The sequence below is a fragment of the Bombina bombina genome, chromosome 7 (assembly GCF_027579735.1).
Source record: "Bombina bombina isolate aBomBom1 chromosome 7, aBomBom1.pri, whole genome shotgun sequence".
Lineage (NCBI taxonomy): Eukaryota > Metazoa > Chordata > Amphibia > Anura > Bombinatoridae > Bombina > Bombina bombina.
Window position 1 is genome coordinate 497,538,427 of NC_069505.1, and position 21,031 is coordinate 497,559,457.

Sequence of the window (21,031 nt, forward strand, 5' to 3'; positions counted from 1 at the left end):
GGTGGGCAGATTAGGGGTTAATAAATATAATGTAGGTGTTGGCGATGTTGGGGGGGGCAAATTAGGGGTTAAAAAATATAATGTAGGGGGGGCGGAGCTGAACACCGAAGGGATAGGACGCATGGAAGGAGAGCTCCTGCATTTGTTTTATAATTTTAAGACTTTTCATATACAAAAAGTATATTGCCCTCAGATTATGCCTACTTTATGAGGAGCCATAGGCTTACAGTATACTTTGACGAGTCCTTAAACTCCAACTAAGTTCATAGCAACTATTTTTGTGCCTTTCTGACACCACGAGTAAGATCCGGTGGCTATTAACTACCATGGAACCTGCCGCGCTACTAAGGGATATAGGCCTCCTGTTGAAGCAATACCGGGAGACCTTCGCCCTATCATCTGCTGCGATGGATTGTCTGCCTGTCCCTACCCTCGCACCTAAGACCGCCGGAGGTGGTGATGTTGTTGATACTCTAGAGATCGGTGTTTTGAGACCCCAGCGGCCGCCATCTTTCCTCTTACCGGAACTTTTAACTACCAGTCCCTCTTTGATGGAACCCGGCTGTCCGACTACTACCACTCTATTGAGAGAGGGTGTCACTGCGCTTGAACCTACTGCCTTTCATAGCGCCGATGTGAGCCCTCGAGCGAAGAGGCTTCTTGACCCTGGGCGGCAGCATGATGTAGAAGGGATAAGAATTTTGGAAAAGATTCCCCTGCAACTGCATGTTGGAGGACAAGGTTACATCAATAGGGGAGCAACAAAATTGTGGCATATGTCGAAGGCCTACTTGTTCCTGTGTGTACCTTACTGTGATGGGGAGAATTGTGGAGAGCCCTTATGCTTTGCTCAGGGCTTTTGGCTAACCCGTTACTATTCATCCGTTGAGCCCTACAGATCCGGAATTGGATAAGCACATGAACTTGACAATACGGCTGCAGTTTCATATAAGCCATTCACCCTAGTTTTAGTGTTTATTGAGCCCCTTGGTTACCATTTGCTTGAATTGTTTTTGCTGTGTTTTTCTCTTTTTTTTTCTTTCTGTGTGGAAGGGAAAGTATGTTTACTCATGCATTGCTAGTACAAGATTTTTCTGTTGCTATGAATATTTCATTGTCTTATCTGTTATTGAACTAGGTTACAGCTATATTATACCTATGTAAGCTCTCACTACTGAACGTTCGCTGAACATATGTTTATACCGCCTAGTTCTAGTTAATCCATTCTATCAACAGCTTTACTATATTAATGCTACCCTTAGTCTACCACATTATTAAGGTTTAATGTAGGGGCTTTTGAGTATTAATCCCATGCAGAATTTCCAGCCTTGGTCATTAAGTTAGCTATCTCACAGAGCGTACAGATCTATATTACATTCTCCTATACTTTAGTTATTTATGTTATATACGTATACTTCAGACTTTTAATTATTAACCTACCGCTATAAACACAACTATAGGAGTTATGGCTAAGTGTTTTGAGTGCTACCCCTCGAAATACCACTCTGTTATTGGTCAGAACCGGCTCCTGTTGTGGGGTATAGGGCCCATACCCTGACAGCAGGTCCAATAAATTCACATTGAGACTATACTATCCTGTTTTGAGGGAGCTTTAGCCCTATATTGTACCCCGAAACCACACACATTTTGATTCTATAAACCCGCACGCAGATATGGCATAACTACTCCACCAGTATCTCTGGTTCTAAAATAGAAAATAAAAATTGGCTGTAGTGGGGTTAAATACCAAAGTTTTTTCATAACTGAAGCAACACTACCCTGTATTAAGGAAACTCTAGCCCTATATTATTACCTCTCGAGTCTGGTCGTATTATGATCTTATTAATCTGTACACAGATATAGCACAACAAATCCAACAGTACCTTTCAAGTGTATGTCACACTGATAAGTTCAACTTTAAGTAAGTTTTACTTTACCCTAGTTGCAAAATTAGTCTATGCTTTTTCCTATCCCTACAAATTACCACGATTACCTTATGCCCTACCTCCCCCCCCATGTAATGTGCCCCCTAGCAATAGGGGAACTAAATACGCGGTTTCTCTTGCCCATACCGCAACTTGCACTACTCCCTTAGTACCCACTCTCTTTTGTACAATGCCACAGCCTGGGATCCATCCTTACTACTCGGATCAGCAGGTCTGATCATCAGTACCTACCATCTAAGCTCCCAAGTCATTTTTCAGAGGCCTCCTTTAAGACCATAGAGAGTAGAGTACAGCCTGCCAGTGCCTCCACTTGCTAGATTGAAGGCTATCCTATGGATCACATATATTACTAAGGGAGGTTATACCTTATCCTACTATATTATACGGAATTCATCACATCCTACACCGCATATTATATCTTGTATTCTATTCTTTAGCTTTATGGATGGTTAAATTTATTTGTTAAAGTTAAGAAAAATTGAGGCTGCTATTGCAATATCTTGTTATATGTGCACTGCGCTGATTTGAACAACCTACACTGCTGTAACTTTAATGACCATTTATGTTTTTACTATTTGTTTTATAATGGCTGTTTATGCAGCAACATTGTAGTGCTCTCATCTTCTTCCTCAATAAAAAAATTTAATAAAAAAAATATATATATATAATGTAGGTGTCTGCGATGTTGGGGGCAGTAGATTAAGGGTTCTTGTAGGTGGCGGCGGTGTCCGGAGCGGCAGATTAGGGGTTAATAATATAATGCAGGTGGCGACGATGTCGGGGGCGGCAGATTAGGGGTTAATAAGTGTAAGATTAGGGGTGTTTACACTCGGGGTTCATGTTAGGGTGTTAGGTGTAGACATAAAATTAATTTCCGCATAGGAAACAATGGGGCTGCGTTAGGAGCTGGACACTGCTTTTTTGCAGGTGTTAGGTTTTTTTTCAGCCAGCTCAGCTCCATTGTTTCCTATGGGGAAATCGTGCACAAGCACGTTTAGCCAGCTCACCGCTGACTTAAGCAACGCTGGTATTGAGGTGAGATGTGGAGCTAAATTCTGCTCTACACTCACCTTTTTGCGTCTAACGCCCGGTTTAAAAATACCTGTAATACCAGCGTTGTCTTAAGGGAGTGGTGGGAAAAAAAGGCTCGTTAGCCCCGCAAGCCTTACTGACAAAAACTCGTAATCTAGCCGAAAGTTGCTTAAAATGACTTGCTCTATCTGAATCATGAAAGAAAAAAAATGTGGATTTAGTATCCATTTAATTCTTATTAAAGATAAAGGACACAAAATGTGATGGGAAAAAGACACAAAGAACTCTATCAAGATATTTCACCCTACAAAAACATGTTGCTGGTAGATATTTGAATATTTGGACTGTTATTGATATCCTGCACATACAACAAGATAAAGCAGAACATTCCGACATGTTTGATTCTCTTACCATAACCTTGAAAGAATAGTTCTCCCATTCCCATCTCTCCTCTATCACTAAATGAATCACTGTTGTCAATCAAAGCCTCCTTAACGGCTTCATAACCGATCAGTATCACTGCACGTATATTAAACAGATAGATGGTATAAACGGATCCATAGGTCTTGCTCATCTAGGGAGTGATACATAAAAGAAGACTATATGAAACACTGATTTGGAAAAATTATTTATTGATTAAAAATACAAAAAAATAAGTCAGGTTAAACTAATTATTCTACTGTCTAAATACTGATATTTCTATATTTTATCTTCACTAAATTTCTTTATTACACCCCCTCTTCCTTTCTTGTTTTTGGAACTTAATAAAATGTTCACTTAAGCAAAAACATGATAAACAAAAACAAACTACTGTCATAAACTTGATTTCTTTCATGTAATTGGCAAGAGTCCATGAGCTAGTGACATATGGGATATATATTCCTACCAGGAGGGGCAAAGTTTCCCAAATCCCAAAAGCCTATAAATACACCCCTCACCACACCCACAATTCAGTTTTACAAACTTTGCCTCCCTATGGAGGTGGTGAAGTAAGTTTGTGCTTGATTTTTCTTCTATGATAAGCGCTTCTCAGCATATTGAAGCCCAGTTCCTCTCAGAGTACAGTGTTTGTCAGAAGGATGTGAAGGGAGAATTATTATTGATTTTATGGTTTTCCTCCCGGGAAATCTTTTCAAGGGTTCTCTGTTATCGGTCGTAGAGATTAATCTCCTACCTCCCTTTTCAGATTGACGATATACTCCTATATACCATTACCTCTGCTGATACATTTTCAGTACAGGTTTGGCTATCTGCTATATGTGGATGGGTGTCTTTCGGTAAGTACATATCGTTATTTAAGACACTCTCGGATATGGTTTGGTGCTTTATGTATTAATATAAAGTTTTAAATATATGTATTTACTTATATTTGCCATGAGTCAGGTCTATGTATATTTCCCTTTTGCAGTCTAAACAGTTTCAGTATAGGAACCATGTTTGGGAAATGTATTTATACTTTTTTCTTACCTGGGGTTCAGTTTTTTTCAATTTGACTTCCATTTTTTGCGGGCAAATCTAGGATTGCGAGGGCACAAAATGCTGTTTTTTATTGCGTCATTCTTGGCGCAAAATTTTTGTCATTTTTGCCCCTCTCCCTCTATTGCTAGCTGTTCTCATACGGCTAGATTACGAGTTTTTGTCGGTAATGGTGTGCGGTGCTAACGCAAAGTTTTTTCTTACCGCTCACCTACAGTAACGCTGGTATAGCGGGACTGTAGAAAAAAGTGAGTGTAGAGCAGAATTTAGCGCCACATCTCACCTCAATAACAGCGCTGCTTACGGTTACGGTATCGGTAAGCTGGCAACACCCTAACATGAACCCCGAGCCTAAACACCCCTAATATTACACTTATTAACCCCTAATCCGCCGCCCCCGACATAGCCGACACCTGCTTTATATTATTAACCCCTAATCTGCCGCTCCGGACACCGCCGCCACCTACATTATACTTATGAACCCCTAATCTGCAGCCCCCAACATCGCTGAACCCTACATTATATTTATTAACCCCTAATCTGCCACCCCCAATGTTGCCGACACCTACATACAATTATTAACCCCTAATCTGCCGCCCCCAACGTTGCCGCCACTTTAATAAAGTTATTAACCCATAAATCTAAGTCTAACCCTAACACCCCCTGACTTAAATATAATTTAAATACATCTAAATAAATATTCCTATCTTTAAATTAATTATTCCTTTTTTAAACTAAATACTTACCTATAAAATAAACCCTAAGCTAGCTACAATATAACTAATAGTTACATTGTAGCTAGTTTAGGATTTATTTTTATTTTACAGGCAACTTTGTATTTATTTTAACTAGGTACAATAGTTATTAAATAGTTATTAACGATTTAATAACTTCCTAGTTAAAATAAATACAAATATACCTGTAAAATAAAACCTAACCTAATCTACAATTAAACCTAACACTACACTATAATTAAATTACCTAAATTAACTACAATTAATTACAATTAAATTAAATAAACTAAAGTACGAAAAAAACCCCACTAAATTACAGAAAATAATAAAATAATTACAATTTTTTTAAAACTAATTACACCTAATCTAATCCCCCTAATAAAATAAAAAGCCCCCCAAAATAAAAAAAATCCCTACCCTATACTAAATTACAAATAGCCCTTAAAAGAGCTTTTTGCGGGGCATTGCCCCAAAGTAATCAGCTCTTTTACTTGTAAAAAAAAGTACAATACCCCCCAACATTAAAACCGACCACCCACACACCCAACCCTACTCTAAAACCCACCCAATCCCCCCTTAATAAAACCTAACACTAACCCCTTGAAGATCACCCTACTTTGAGACGTCTTCACCCAACCGGGCAGAAGTGGTCCACCAGACGGTCCGAAGTCTTCATCCTATCCGAGCAGAAGAGGTCCTCCAGACGGGCAGAAGTCTTCCTCCAGGCGGCATCTTCTATCTTCATCCTTCCGGAGCGGAGCGGGTCCATCTTCAAGACATCCGACGCGGAGCATCCTCTTCGTTCGACGGCGACGTAACAATGACGGGTCCTTAAAATGATGTCATCCAAGATGGCATCCCTTCAATTCCGATTGGCTGATAGGATTCTATCAGCCAATTGGAATTGAGGTAGAAAAAATCCTATTGGCTGATCCAATAGAATGCAAGCTCAATCCTATTGGCTGATTGGATCAGCCAATATGATTTTTTTCCACCTTAATTCCAATTGGCTGCTAGAATTCTATCAGCCAATCAGAATTGAAGGGACGCCATCTTGGATGACGTCATTTAAAGGACCCGTCATTGTTCCAGTCGCCGTCGAATGAAGAGGATGCTCCGCGTCGGATGTCTTGAAGATGGACCCGCTCCGGATGGATGAAGATAGAAGATGCCGCCTGGAGGAAGACTTCTGCCCATCTGGAGGACCTCTTCTGCCCGGATAGGATGAAGACTTCGAACCGTCTGGAGGACCACTTCTGCCTGTTGGGTGAAGACGTCTCAAGGTAGGGTAATCTTCAAGGGGGTAGTGTTAGGTTTTATTAAGGGGGGATCGGGTGGGTTTTAGAGTAGGGTTGGGTGTGTGGGTGGTGGGTTGTAATGTTTGTGGGTATTGTATTTTTTTTTTACAGGTAAAAGAGCTGATTACTTTGGGGCAATGCCCCGCAAAAAGACCTTTTAAGAGCTATTTGTAATTTAGTGTAGGGTAGGGATTTTTTTTATTTTGGGGGGCTTTTTATTTTATTAGGGGGATTAGATTAGGTGTAATTAGTTTAAACAAATTGTAATTATTTTATTATTTTCTGTAATTTAGTGTTTTTTTTTTTAGTAATTTAGTTTATTTTATTTAATTGTAATTAATTGTAGTTAATTTAGGTAATGTAATTATAGTGTAGATTGTTGAAATAATGTATCAGCACTACACTCCTTAGTTATGTGACCCATAAAAGTGGAAGGGATGTGGGGTTAAAAACCCCCAATAGATTACCTCCCACTTGTGCAAAGAGAGTTAATGAATTAATTATCACTATTAAAGAAAAAAGAGTAACTCTTAGTCCAGCACTATGGAATCTCACAAAATTAAACTTAAAAGATTTATAGATCTGACCCCCAAGTATATAAAAACAGACACATAGAAAAAGCAATTTAGATATAAGTTTATCATAAATCAAAGCATAAAGATATATACATGTATTGTATGGCAACAATTAATTCAAACCAGATATTCCCCTGTGAATATAAAAGTCAAATGGTATTAACCCTTATAAGAGGCCTCTATTATAGGGTGTAAACATATAAGTTCACTGGCTATTATTCAGAGCCAAAGAAAAGATTACATCTTCATAAGGTCTCCAAATAATTTTGCCCGTGATGCACTGAAAAGCAAAACCAAGTTCACTTAGTTGCAGAATATATAACGCTGAACCAGGACAGCAATTCCAACAATCCAAAATGCACTTTATAGCGTGTCACCTAAGATCGACTTAGGAGTGAATAACAAGGATAAGGCAATTGTATAAGCTTGATTGCAGTGATTTTCTAAGCACTGATTTAGCTCAAAGCAGCGTAAACAACTTTCTTATGCACGCTGTATTTGAATACCTAGTGCTTTCCTCAATCAGCATTTCCCAGTGTATTAGTAAAAAAGTTCCTTATATTACCTTGTCAATCCATCGGTATTGCTTGCAGAGAGTAAAGGCACTTAGTGGTATTTACCACGCCTACCTTCTCAGTGTGTCACGGAGTTTGGGTATACCCGTAAGGCTTGTTGCAACAAGGGGATTCCAGCAGCGGCGGGGATCAGCTGTTCCCCCGCCGATTAACATTGTTATAAAGTTATAACATTGTTATAAAGTGCATTTTGGATTGTTGGAATTGCTGTCCTGGTTCAGCGTTATATATTCTGCAACTAAGTGAACTTGGTTTTGCTTTTCAGTGCATCACGGGCAAAAAATATTTGGAGACATTATGAAGATGTAATCTTTTCTTTGGCTGTGAATAATAGCCAGTGAAATTGTAGGTAGGTGTCGGCGATGTTAGGGAAGGCAGATTAGGGTTTAATAAAATGTAACTAGTGTTTGCGAGGCGGGAGTGCGGCGTTATAGGGGTTAATATATTTATTAAAGTGGTGGCGATGTCTGGTCGGCAGATTAGGGGTTAAAATTTTTATTTAAGTGTTTGCGATGTGGGGGGGGCTCGGTTTAGGGGTTAATTGGTAGTTTATGGGTGTTAGTGTACTTTTTAGCACTTTAGTTAAGAGTTTTATGTTACGGCGTTAGCCCATAAATCTCTTAACTACTGACTTTTAAATGCGGTAGGAGTCTTGACAGGAGAGGCTATACCGCTCACTTTTTCCAAGACTCGTAATACCGGCGTTAGGAAAATCCCATTGAAAAGATAGGATACGCAATTTACGTAAGTGTATTTGCGGTATGCTCGAGTCGCGGAAAAACCAGCGCTGCTTACGGTATCAGTAAGCTGGCAAAACGTGCTTGTGCATGATTTCCCCATAGGAATCAATGGGGCAGAGCCGGCTGAAAAAAAACCTAACACCTGCAAAAAAGCAGCCCCATTGATTCCTATGGGGAAACACATTTATGTCTACACCTAACACCCTAACATGAACCCCGAGTCTAAACACCCCTAATATTACACTTATGAACCCCTAATCTACAGCCCCCAACATCGCCGAACCCTACATTATATTTATTAACCCCTAATCTGCCGCCCCCAATGTTGCCGACACCTACCTACAATTGTTAACCCCTAATCTGCCGCCCCCAACGTCGCCGCCACTATAATAAAGTTATTAACCCATAAATCTAAGTCTAACCCTAACACCCCCTAACTTAAATATAATTTAAATACATCTAAATAAATATTCCTATCTTTAAATAAATTATTCTGGGTAATTTAGTGTTTTTTTTTTTTAGTAATTTAGTTTATTTTATTTAATTGTAATTAATTGTAGTTAATTTAGGTAATGTAATTATAGTGTAGTGTTAGGTGTAATTGTAGCTTAGGTTAGGTTTTATTTTACAAGTAAATTTGTATTTATTTTAACTAGGAAGTTATTAAATAGTTAATAACTATTTAATAGCTATTGTACCTAGTTAAAATAAATACAAACTTGCCTGTAAAATAAAAATAAACCCTAAGCTATCTACAGTGTAACTATTAGTTATATTGTAGCTAGCTTAGGGTTTATTTTATAGGTAAGTATTTAGTTTAAAAAAGGAATAATTTATTTAATGATAGGAATATTTATTTAGATGTATTTAAATTATATTTAAGTTAGGGGGTGTTAGGGTTAGGGTTAGACTTAGATTTAGGGGTTAATAACTTTAATATAGTGGCAGCGACATTGGGGGCGGCATATTAGGGGTTAATAATTGTAGTTAGGTGTTGGCGATGTTAGGGACGGCAGATTAGGGGTTAATAAAACGTAACTAGTGTTTGCGAGGCGGGAGTGTGGCAGTATAGGGGTTAATATATTTATTAAAGTGGTGGCGATGTCGGGGGCGGCAGATTAGGGGTTAAAAGTGGTGGCGATGTCGGGGGCGGCAGATTAGGGGTTAAAAATTTTATTTAAGTGTTTGCAATGTGGGGGGGGCTCGGTTTAGGGGTTACTAGGTAGTTTATGGGTGTACTTTTTAGCACTTTAGTTAAGAGTTTTATGTTACGGCATTAGCCCATAAAACTCTTAACTACTGACTTTTAAATGTGGAAGGATTCTTGACAGGAGAGGCTGTACCGCTCACTTTTTCCAAGACTCGTAATACCGGCATTAGGAAAATCCCATTGAAAAGATAGGATACGCAATTTACGTAAATGGATTTGCGGTATGCTCGAGTCGCGGAAAAAAAGTGAGCGGTACACCTGTACCTGCAAGACTCATAATACCAGCGTTAGGAAAAAAAGCAGCGTTGGGACCTCTTAACGCTGCTTTTTAAGGCTAACGCAAGACTCGTAATCTAGGCGATAATTTTTTGAAAGCTATTATGCCTGCTTTTGCTTTTCTTTACTGAAACTGTTACATTGTGAAAATTAAATAATTTCCCTAATGTTATTTTTCTTTTTCTGTAAAATTTTGCGAGATGTCTCATTCTGATCCTGACTCTGATATTACTGTAGAAACTATGATGCCCTGGAACACAATTCTACAAAGCTAAGTGTGTTCTTTTTATTTTTAAACTGTTGTTATTTCTTCAGTTCAATTATGTGGCATGTGTTTTTTATGTTTTATGAAAAGCTATTTTCTACATGTATAATGACATTTACTGTTTTATACATATTCAGTTCTTGTACTTGATTTAATTTGCAAACATTACATGTTGTTGCTTATATCATAAGGTTATGACTGCAATTATGCCTTTAAATAAATTTACAAGGTCTTTTTAAAATTGTTAAAATTTAATTAATTTTGTTCTGACCGACAGCATACTTAAGTTTTTTATACTGATGAAGGTTTCTTTGTCTTAAAGATCCTGTATCAGACAGTTTGTTATAAATTCTCCTTATTTTTCATTTGAACATTTTTTTTATTTTCTTTATTAAGGAAGCATTTATTATTTATAGCTTTTAGGAGTCCTCCTATTAACATTCAGCTAGATTACGAGTTTTGCGTTATGGCTCATAACGCTGCTTTTTCACTACCGCTGCTATTACGAGTTTTGTAGGTACAGCTGTACCGCACACCTTTTTGGCCGTAACACAACGTAACTGCCGCACCTTTCAAAAAGTTCTTTTTCAATGGGACTTCCATAGCGCAGGTATTACGAGTTTTGCCTGGGAGGCCAAAAAGTGAGCGGTACAGCCTATACCGCCAAGATTCGTACCGCCATCTAAAGTCAGTAGTTATGGGTTCTATGTTACAAAGCTGTAGCATAAAACTCATAACTAAAGTGTTACAAAGTACTCTAACACCCATAAACCACCTATTAACCCCTAAACCAAGGCCCTCCCGCATTGCAAACACTAAAATAAAATTATTAACCCCTAATCTGCTGCCCCCAATGTCGGCGTCACCTACATAAATTTATTAACCCCTAATCTGCCGCCCCCAACGTTGCTGTTGCCACTATACTAAAGTTATTAACCCCTAAACCCCTGGCCTCACACATCACTAACACTAAATAAATATATTAACCCCTAACCCTAAGTCTAGCCCTAACCCTAACACCCCTAACTTTAATATAATTAAAATAAATCAAAATAAAACTTACTATCATTACCTAAATAATTCCTACTTAAAACTAAATACTTACCTGTAAAATAAAACCTAACCTAAGTAACACTAACACCTAATATTACACTAAAATAAATAAATTACATTAATTAAATAAAATTAACTACATTACAAAAAAAATGAACACTAAATTTCACAAAATAAAAAAGAAATTATCAAATATTTAAACTAATTACACCTAATCTAATAGCCCTATCAAAATAAAAAAGCCCACCCAAAATAAAAAAAAACCCTAGCCTACACTATACTGCCAATGGCCCTTAAAAGGGCATTGCCCCAAAGAAATAAGCTCTTGGAGGACGTCATTCAAAGGAAACTTCATTCTTGAATAGCCAGCGAAAGAAGAGGATGCTCCACGCCGGATGTCTTGAAGATGGAGCCACTCCACGTCAGAAGGATGAAGATAGAAGATGCCATCTGGATGAAGACTTCTGCCCGCCTTAAGGATGACTTCTTGCCGCTTGGATGAAGACTTCTCCCGGCTTCGCTGAGGACCTCTGCCAGGTTAGATGAAGACTTCTCCCGGCTGGATGAGGATTGCTGTCTGGTCTTCGAAAACTGTAAGTGGATCTTTATTGGGTGGGTTTTATTTTTAGATTAGGGTTTTGGGCACAGAAAAAGAGCTAAATACCCTTTTAAGGGCAATGCCCATCCAAATGCCCTTTTCAGGGCAATGGGGAGCTTAGGTTTTTTAGGTAGTTTTTTTGGGGGGGTTGGTTGTGTGAGTGGTGGGTTTTACTGTTGGCGGTTGATTGTATTTTTTTTTTACAGGTAAAAGATCTGATTAGACATGTGCGATTCGATTCGGTCCGAATCGAAATTCGGACGAATTTGTCGAATTCGGAGATTCGGATCGATTTGAATTTCCGAATTGCTGTAGTGCCGAATCTACCGAATAAATCCGAATCTATTCGAATTTATTTGGTAGATTCGGATGGATGTGTATTACACTAGTATTGTACAGTATACTAGTGTAATACACAGCACATCCCACTTAACACTGACCGAAATTCCGAATCGATTTGAACCGAATAGAACCAAATCGAACCGAATTGTCCACAAATCCGAAAGAATCCGAATGAATCCGAAACGTATTCATTCGATTTCTTCCGAATTCGAATCGATTCGAACCGAAATTCGAATCGGTCTGAATCGATCCGAACCGAATTTTTCGAAGCTGCACAAGTCTAGATCTGATTTCTTTGGGGCAATGCCCCGCAAAATGCCCTTTTATGGGCCATTGGCAGTTTAGTGTAGGCTAGGGTTTTTTATTTTGGGTGGGCTTTTTTATTTTGATAGGGCTATTAGATTAGGTGTAATTAGTTTAAATATTTGATCATTTCTTTTTTATTTTGTGTAATTTAGTGTTTATTTTTTTGTAATTTAGTTAATTTTAGTGTAATGTTAGGTGTTAGTAAAAGGTAGGTTAGGTTTTGTTTTACAGGTAAATTTGTATTTATTTTAACTAGATAGTTAGTAAATAGTTAATAACTATTTACTAACTAGTCTACCTAGTTAAAATAAATACAAACTTAGCTGTGAAATAAAAATAAAACCTAAGCTACCTACAATGTAACTATCCTATATTATAAAAGGCCAAGTGTTTGTCTGAAGCCATCATGCGCAGTAGAGACAAACACTTGGCCTTGAGATAGGGAGAGCGAGGTACACAGCATACAAGCAGCTGTGAGATAGGGAGCGCAAGGTACACAAACAGCTGTGAGGTCTGCTGCGTGAGAAGCGACCACGCGCTCCCCAGACGTCACAGCTGTTTGTGGCCGACGGGAGCGTTGCGATGGGGCGTGGCGTTGTGAGGGGCGTGGCCGGGCGGGTGTCGCTGTGATGGGCGTGGCCGGGCGGGGTCCTGCAATGTGAACACAGAGCCAGAAAGGGAGCAGGAGAGGGGGGGAGAGAGACAAAGGGGGGGGGAGAGAGACAAAGGGAGGGGGGAGAGAGAGACAAAGGGGGGGGAGAGAGACAAAGGGGGGGGGGAGAGACAAAGGGGGGGGAGAGACAAAGGGGGGGGAGAGAGAGAGACAAAGGGGGGGGGAGAGAGAGAGAGACAAAGGGGGGGAGAGAGAGAGACAAAGGGGGGGAGAGAGAGAGACAAAGGGGGGGGAGAGAGAGACAAAGGGGGGGGGAGAGAGAGAGACAAAGGGGGGTGGAGAGAGAGAGACAAAGGGGGGGAGAGAGAGACAAAGGGGGGGGAGAGAGACAAAGGGGTGGAGAGAGACAAAGGGGGGGGGGAGAGAGACAAAGGGGGGGGGGAGAGAGACAAAGGGGGGGAGCCAAAGAGGGGGGGAGAGAGCCAAAGAGGAAAAAGAGCCAAAAAGGAGAGAGAGCCAAAGAGGGGGGGGGGAGAGCCAAAGAGGGGGGGAGAGAGCCAAAGAGGGGGGGGGAGAGAGCCAAAGGGGGGGGGGAGAGAGCTAAAGGGGGGGAGAGCCAAAGAGGGGGGAGAGAGAGAGCCAAAGAGGAAAGAGAGCCAAAGAGGAGAGCAAAAGAGGGGAGAGAGACAAAGAGGGGGGGGGCAGAGCCAAAGAGGGGGGGGGGGGGAGAGCCAAAGAGGGGGGGGGGAAGCCAAAGAGGGGGGAGAGAACAAAAGAGGGGGGAGAGAACAAAAGAGGGGGGAGAGAGCCAAAGAGGGGAGAGAGAGAGCAAAAGAGGGGGGGAGAGCCAAAGAGGGGGGGGGAGCCGAAGGGGAGGGGAGAGCCAAAGAGGGGGGAGAGAGAACCAAAGAGGAAAGAGAGCCAAAGAGGAGAGAGAGCAAAAGAGGGGAGAGAGCCAAAGAGGGGGGAGAGAGAGCCAAAGGGGGGGGGGAGAGCCAAAGGGGGGGGGGGAGAGAGCCAAAGGGAGGGGGAGCCAAAGAGGAAGAGAGAGAGAGCCAAAGAGGAGAGAGAGCAAAAGAGGGGAGAGAGCCAAAGAGGGGGGGGAGGGGAGCAAAAGAGGGGAGAGAGAGAGCAAAAGAGGGGAGAGAGAGAGCAAAGGAGAGGGGGGAGAGAAAGCAAAGGAGAGGGGAGAGAGAGAGCAAAGGAGAGGGGGGAGAGAAAGCAAAAGAGAGGGGGGAGAGAAAGCAAAAGAAAGGGGGGAAGAGAGAGCAAAAGAGGGGGGAGAGAGCAAGGGGTGGGACCGCTGTACTGCAAAAAATGGCCCGTGTACACGGGCTTTAGTACTAGTTAGTTATATTGTAGCTAGCTTAGGGTTTATTTTATAGGTAAGTATTTAGTTTTAAATAGGAATTATTTAGGTAATGATAGTAAGTTTTATTTAGATTTATTTTAATTATATTAAAGTTAGGGGTGTTAGGGTTAGGTTTAGGGGTTAATATATTTATTTACTGTTAGTGATGTGGGAGGCCAGAGGTTTAGGGGTTAATAACTTTAGTATAGTGGCGGTGGCAACGTTGGGGCGGCAGATTAGGAGTTAATAAATGTATGTAGGTGGCGACGACATTGGGGGTGGCAGATTAGAGGTTAATAAGTGTAATGTAGGTAGCAGCGATGTCGGGGACGGCAGATTAGGGGTTAATAAGTGTAATGTAGGTGTCGGCGATGTCAGGGGCAGCAGATTAGGGGTGTTTATGTTAGTGTGGTTTTTTTCACCATAGGAATCAATGGGGCTACGTTACGGAGCTTTACGCTCCTTTATTGTCTATGGGGAAATCATGCACTAGCACGTAAAACCAGCTCAAAGCAGCGCTGGTATTTGTGTGCGGTATGGAGCTCAACGCTGCCATATTTGCCCGCTAATGCAGGTTTTTGGAAAACCTGTAATAGCAGCGCTATTAAAGGTGAGCGGTGGAAATAACTTGCAAGTTATTACCGAGCCGCTCATAACGCAAAACTCGTAATCTGGCCGTATGATATTAATCCTTTTCAAGACTGGATTTTAAGATTTTTTTGCTTTTGAGGTTTTTTCCTATTCAATATACTATTTGTATTATATTCTAGAGAATGTTTATCCTGATTTCCTCTTGGGACTGTACTACTATTTCTATGGGAATTGGTATTTATTTTCTGGATTCTTTAGAATATTTGAATATAACCTTGGTAGAGCACAGGGCCGCCATCAGGGGGTGACAGGGGTGACTCCTGTCAGGGGCCCAATGGGCTAGGGGGGCCCCATGAGGCAAGAAGTTAAAAAAAAAAAATTTTTTTTTTTTTTTTTTTTTTTTTACATTTTGGCAGCCACCAGTGGGTACTACAGCAGAGTGCTAATTGAGCATGGGAAATGTTATTACAAGGAGTAAAGTATTAGCATTTGAGAGGATTTCTGAGTGTGCACCAAACCACTATGCACAGTGTGAGACAGACTTGGCACTTTGTTTGTAGAGTGTGTGCCTGAGTCAGACGGCTGATCACTTTCATTTGCAGAGGAGGTAGGAATTACTTAGCAAATGTTTTTTATTTCTTTGTGCAATTTAAGATTGTAACTTCAGTGTGGTAGTAGTTGTATGGTGGGGCCAGGGGTCCATAAAAACACATTTTTTTAGCAGCAGTGTATTCATGATTATTTGACAATGCTGTAGAAATTCTATATTTAAAACCATGCAGAAATGTTTCCTCCTCAATACACAAATTATATATATTGCATTCCAGTTTACTGCCCCTTTATGCAAGGACTTTTCAGAGACAAGGAGGCATTTTATCTAAGATTTTTACATCTGTATAACATGTTATACTCTCAGACTAAGATTGCTCAGTGTTGGAAATGAGACAGGTTAACTTAAAACTGTTCAGTTTACTCTACAGCTGACTTAATTTTGAAATGCATACCAACAAGCTTAAATCCTGCATTTAACCAGATCTAATGGTATGAGTACCACAGCTTATGGTTCCACCAAGACCATATAGAGTACCTCATTTTCAAAATCCACAAGTACAGCTGACAGATGGGAACATTTGTATACTATATTTGAAGTGGTGCTCTTGGTTGGGGAAAATATCAAACAAACATATGTCAACCTTTTAAAAGTACTTTTCTTCATCTAGCCATCTACCCAGATCATTAATGTACAATTTTGAATTCACAGAATTATTTTAGTTTGCACATTTACAAATATGATTCTTTAAAAAGTGATCTCTTAATTTCTGCATTTTTTTTATCATGCATGTCACACACTGTTGATTTAGGGGATGCAAGGTGCATAAATGTTTCCTCCTGTGAGTGTTTCTGTGGGTGTCTGTGCTTATGTCTTTGTGCTTTGGTTTATGTCTCTATAAGTGTGTATGCATTTTTTCTCTGTTGGTATCTCTGTGAGGGTGGGTGTGTATGTCTGTGCATTTTCTGTGGATGTCTGTGAGGGTGTGTGCATATGTCTTTGTGTATTTTCTCTGGATGCCTCTGTGAAGGTGGGTGTGTATGTCTGTGTTTTCTGTGGATGTCTCTGTGAGGGTGTGTGTGTGTGTCTGTGTTTTCTGTGGATGTCTCTGTGAGGGTGTGTATTTTCTGTGGGTGTCTCTGTGAGGGTGTGTATGTCTTTGTGTGTTTTATGTGGATGTCTCAGTGAGGGTGTGTATGTATGTCTTTATGTGTTTTCTGTGGGTGTCTCTGTGTGTGTGTGTGTATGTCTTTGTGTGTTTTCTGAGGCTGTCTCTGTTGGTGTTTCCTTGGGTGTATGTGCAAGTTTGAGTTTGTGTGTGGGTGTCCATTGTATGTTCCATTTTAGGACATTTTGACCTTACTACTGATTATTCACATCTTTCTACAGACTTTGAGACTTATAAGACCTTTCCGGAAGTCACCAATCTACCATTTAACCTTTAAATTGTTTTTTAGGCAGTTCACGGCCCTTCCTTTCAGCCACTGTAAAGCTGTTGTCATCATTTAGTTGGCATCTTCCTTTACAAAAAGAAAATCAGAACTCCATATTTTGTTTTCTAAATCTCCTTTTTTTACAAAACTGTAGTTTACCTCATTACTTGTCAGGGCAATGTAAACAAGTGCTAAGTGTCTGTTTGGGTGTCTGTGTCTGAGTTTCTTTGCGTGTTTGCTAGAGTGTCTGTATGTGAATCCTTATGTGTGAGTGTGTGTGTTTCAGTGTATGTTTCTATCTTTACAACATTTCCAAGTTTAAATAGACAATTAAGAATAAAGTGCATATACGTTTTAGTCACTTGGTCAAAAATTGCACATGTCATAGGAGGGGGGGCCCTGATCAATGGTTAAGTCAGGGGCCCCAAAATTTCTAGTGGCGGCCCTGGTAGAGCATATTCATGTAATGTTTATATTTTAGCTCAGCTTTATCTGTGGCTGACATTGCTGTTTTCTCAACCTTTGTTGAACAGTTAGTATAAGCAGTTTCAGATTCACAAGTATATAACTCTGTTTATTTACTTCAGAAGTAATCATTTAATTATGTTTACTGTATCTATTATTATGATTTTGAATATATTTTATTATCTCTATCTTGATAGGATGATATTTTATTTGATTTCTATTTTCTCCACTATTGTTGGAGGTCTAGAATTTTTCTGCCTTACTTTAAAGGGACATGAAACCCAAATTTTTTCTTTCATGATTTAGAAAGAGCATACAATTATAAACAACTTTCTCATTTACTTCTATTATCTAATTTGCTTCATTCTCTTGATATTCTTTGCTGAAAAGCATATCTAGATATGCTTAGTAGCTGCTGATTGGTAGCTGCATATAGATGCTTCCTGTGATTGGTTCACCGTGTGCATTGCTATTTCTTCATTAAATTATATCTAAAGAATGAAGCAACTTAGGTAACAGAAGTAAATTGGAATGTTGTTTAAAATTGTATTCTCTACCTTAATCATGAAAGAAAATGTTTGGGTATAGTGTCCCTTTAAGTCCAGTGATGTAGATCAGTTGGTGAATGTCATGACTACAAATATTGTTCTAGATCCAAGGGTCTAAGATTCATATTCCGGGAGGGTCATTACAGCCCTTTGAGGTCAATTAAATGTATGCCATTTACTTGGGTAATAATAACTACTGTTTTTTTTTATCAGCTGCTAATTTGGTTAATTCCTGGTGTAAGCACTGAAAAAGCGTTTTGTATCCTTTTTGGGAGAAATACGCTATATATTTACTAGTTATTAGACTGCATGAAGGTGCGGTTCTCTATCCAGTCATTCTGGTTGGGGGCAGATTGAATTGTTTTTGGATCAGTCCAAAATTTATATTTTTTTCTTAGGGTTTGAATAGATTTTCAGAATGAGACCTTCTATGGGAAGAATCTTCTCTCAGTACACTCTGTGATTTATTTTCAGGAGTGATTATGCCAGTTCTTTTTGCAGGAACAGGGTTTGGATTTCTATTTATTTCTATTCTTTGTCCCAAAGAAGAAGGGTTATTCACTTGATTTTTTGGATCTGAAGACTTTTATATTGTTTTGTTAGAGTTTCAACTTTTATGTTGGCAATTATAAAGACTATTATGCCTTTTTGTTAAGGTCATTTCATGTCCACTCATTTTTCAGGACGTTTATCCTCATTTTATATGTTCATTCAGTCCACTTGTGGATTCTGAGATTTTCTGTTTTAGATAAGCTTTACCAATTTGTCACTTTTCCATTTGGTTTAGCGACAGCTTTATGAATCTTTTTATAGGTTCCTGGTGCCTTTCTTCTGTCTTCCGGCAGTAAGGTATGGTGGTGCTTCCTTATTTGGATGGTATTTTGGTATTAGCTTAATCTTTTCTTTTATTAAGATAGGCAGATAGCTAATGTACTGTGCCTGAGCCCTGTAGCAACCTGAGGGTTGCAGATTAGATTCCTGACGAGGTCCATTCAGCCTTTCATTCTCCGAGGTCAATTAAATGAGCAGTGTTTTAAGTCCCTTATGGGTAATTAGAAGTGCTTACAAGTACCCAATACATACTTATGAAAGAGCAGTATTCATATATGTGGATCTTTCTTTTTTGGAATCTCTTATGAATCAACTAAGTTTTGTTTCTTCAAAACAGTTGGAGGATTTAATTTACCTAAGAGTTTTGTGATTCCTCAGACAAGGGTCACTTCTTTTTGGGGTTTTAGATGGATTTTGTGTGCATGTCTTTGTCTTTATCGGACAAAAGTCAATTGTATTTGGCATTAGTCTGTTTTACTTACAGTCTGGTTCATTTCTTTCAGTGGCTATGTGCATGAAAGTTTAAGGTCTCATAACTGCAGCATTGGGCGTGGTTCCCTTTGCTCGTTTTTCTTCTGAGATCTCTTTGTGCTTTGCATACTGAATCTATGATACAGGGTTTGTTTTCAGATATCACAGTTGATATTTTTAAATCCTAACACTCTTCTCTCTCTGTTTTTTATGATTAGTTTATCATTGTTTTATTTAGGGGGTCTCTTTTTGTTCATCCCTTCCTGGACTGTATTCTTTATGGATGCAAGTCTTGCAGGTTGGGAAGCTGTCTGAGGGTCTTTGACAGCACAAGGGGTTTGGAAACTTCAAGAGGCGAGGTTTCCAATCGATATTTGAACTCTGTGCTATTTCAGAGCTCTTTTCAGGCTTAGCTTTTTTTATTAGAGATTTTTTCTTTCCGGCAGGCAATGTCACAATTGTGGCATATGACAATCATTTAATATGGACTCGCAGTTCCTTAGCAGTTAAGAAGTATCTTGAATACATTCTTAGGTGGTTTTCCTCTCCTGTCTAATTTTTATGATTTATATCTCAGGTTTAGACATTTGGGAGATGGATTATCTCAATCATCAGTCTTTACATCTGGGAGAGTGGTGCCTCTATACAGATGTGTTCTATCAATTTCCCAGGTACATTTTCAGGTCTAGGGATCCTCAGGTGGAAATAGTGGATACTTTAGAGGTGTCTTGGTTTTTGCAACCTGGCGACATCCTTCCGCCCCTGTTTTTTTCTTCCAAAGGTGTTCTTCAAGATCATTTTGGAATAGTCTCATATGTGTCTGATAGCATCAGCATGGCCTCTTAAGTTTGGTATGTGGATCTTGTTTGGCTGTCCAGTTGCCATCCTTGGCCACTTTTTCTTTGACTAGCCCTCTTGTTTTAGGGGCTATTTTATCCATCAGGATTTAAAATTACTAATTTGAAGGTATGGAACTTGTTTAGTGTTTAGTCATAGAGGTTTCTCTGACTCAGTTTTTTATCACTATGTTGCAGGCTTATAAGTCTGTTTTAAAGAACATTTATTATAAGGTTTGATAAATCTATATATTTTTTTGGTGTTCTTCTCATAAATTCTCGTGACATTCTCTTAGAATTCCTAGAATTTTTCAGTTTCTTCAGGATGGTTTGGTTTACGATTTGTCTAAGTATTTTAGAGACACATCTTTGCCTTTTCTGTTTCTTTTTTATAAGAAAATATTACTATTCTTCCTAACATTTACTGTTTTGTTAAGACTTTGGTTAATATCGAGTCTGTTATTTTATCAATTTCTCCTCCTTGGAGTCTTGAATATTAGACTATTTTCTTGGAAGGTATTGTTTATTTTTAAGCTGTTCTGTTAGAAGAGTTTTCTGAATTGTCTGCTCTCTCTTGTGAGTCTCCTTTTCTGATTTTTCATCAGGATAAGGCTGTTTTGCGGACTTCGTTTAAATTTCTTCCTAAGGTTGTGAATTCTAACAACATTAGTAGTGAAATTGTTGTTCCTTATGTCCTAATCCTAAGAATTATTTTTAGAGATCTTTACATTCTTTGGATATCCTAAGAGCTTTGAAATATTATGTCAAAACTACTATACGTTTCAGGAAGACTTCTAGTCTATTTGTTGTTTTTTCTGGTCCTAGGAAGGTCAGAAAACATCTACCATTTCTTTGCCATCTTGGTTAAAGCTTTTGTTTCTTAAAGCTTATTTGGAGGCGGGACAGTCTTCGCTTC

At 39.3% G+C, this 21,031-nt stretch overlaps 1 protein-coding gene across 1 annotated transcript in view; it reads right to left on the minus strand.

Moving 5' to 3' along the window:
* LOC128666860 (cytochrome P450 2A4) overlaps nt 1-21,031 on the minus strand; it is an 87,372-nt gene that overhangs the window by 30,498 nt on the left and 35,843 nt on the right. The window contains exon 3 of the mRNA XM_053721661.1: nt 3,390-3,552. Within this exon, the coding sequence (XP_053577636.1) occupies nt 3,390-3,552 (163 nt within the window). The remainder of the gene's footprint in view (nt 1-3,389; nt 3,553-21,031) is intronic.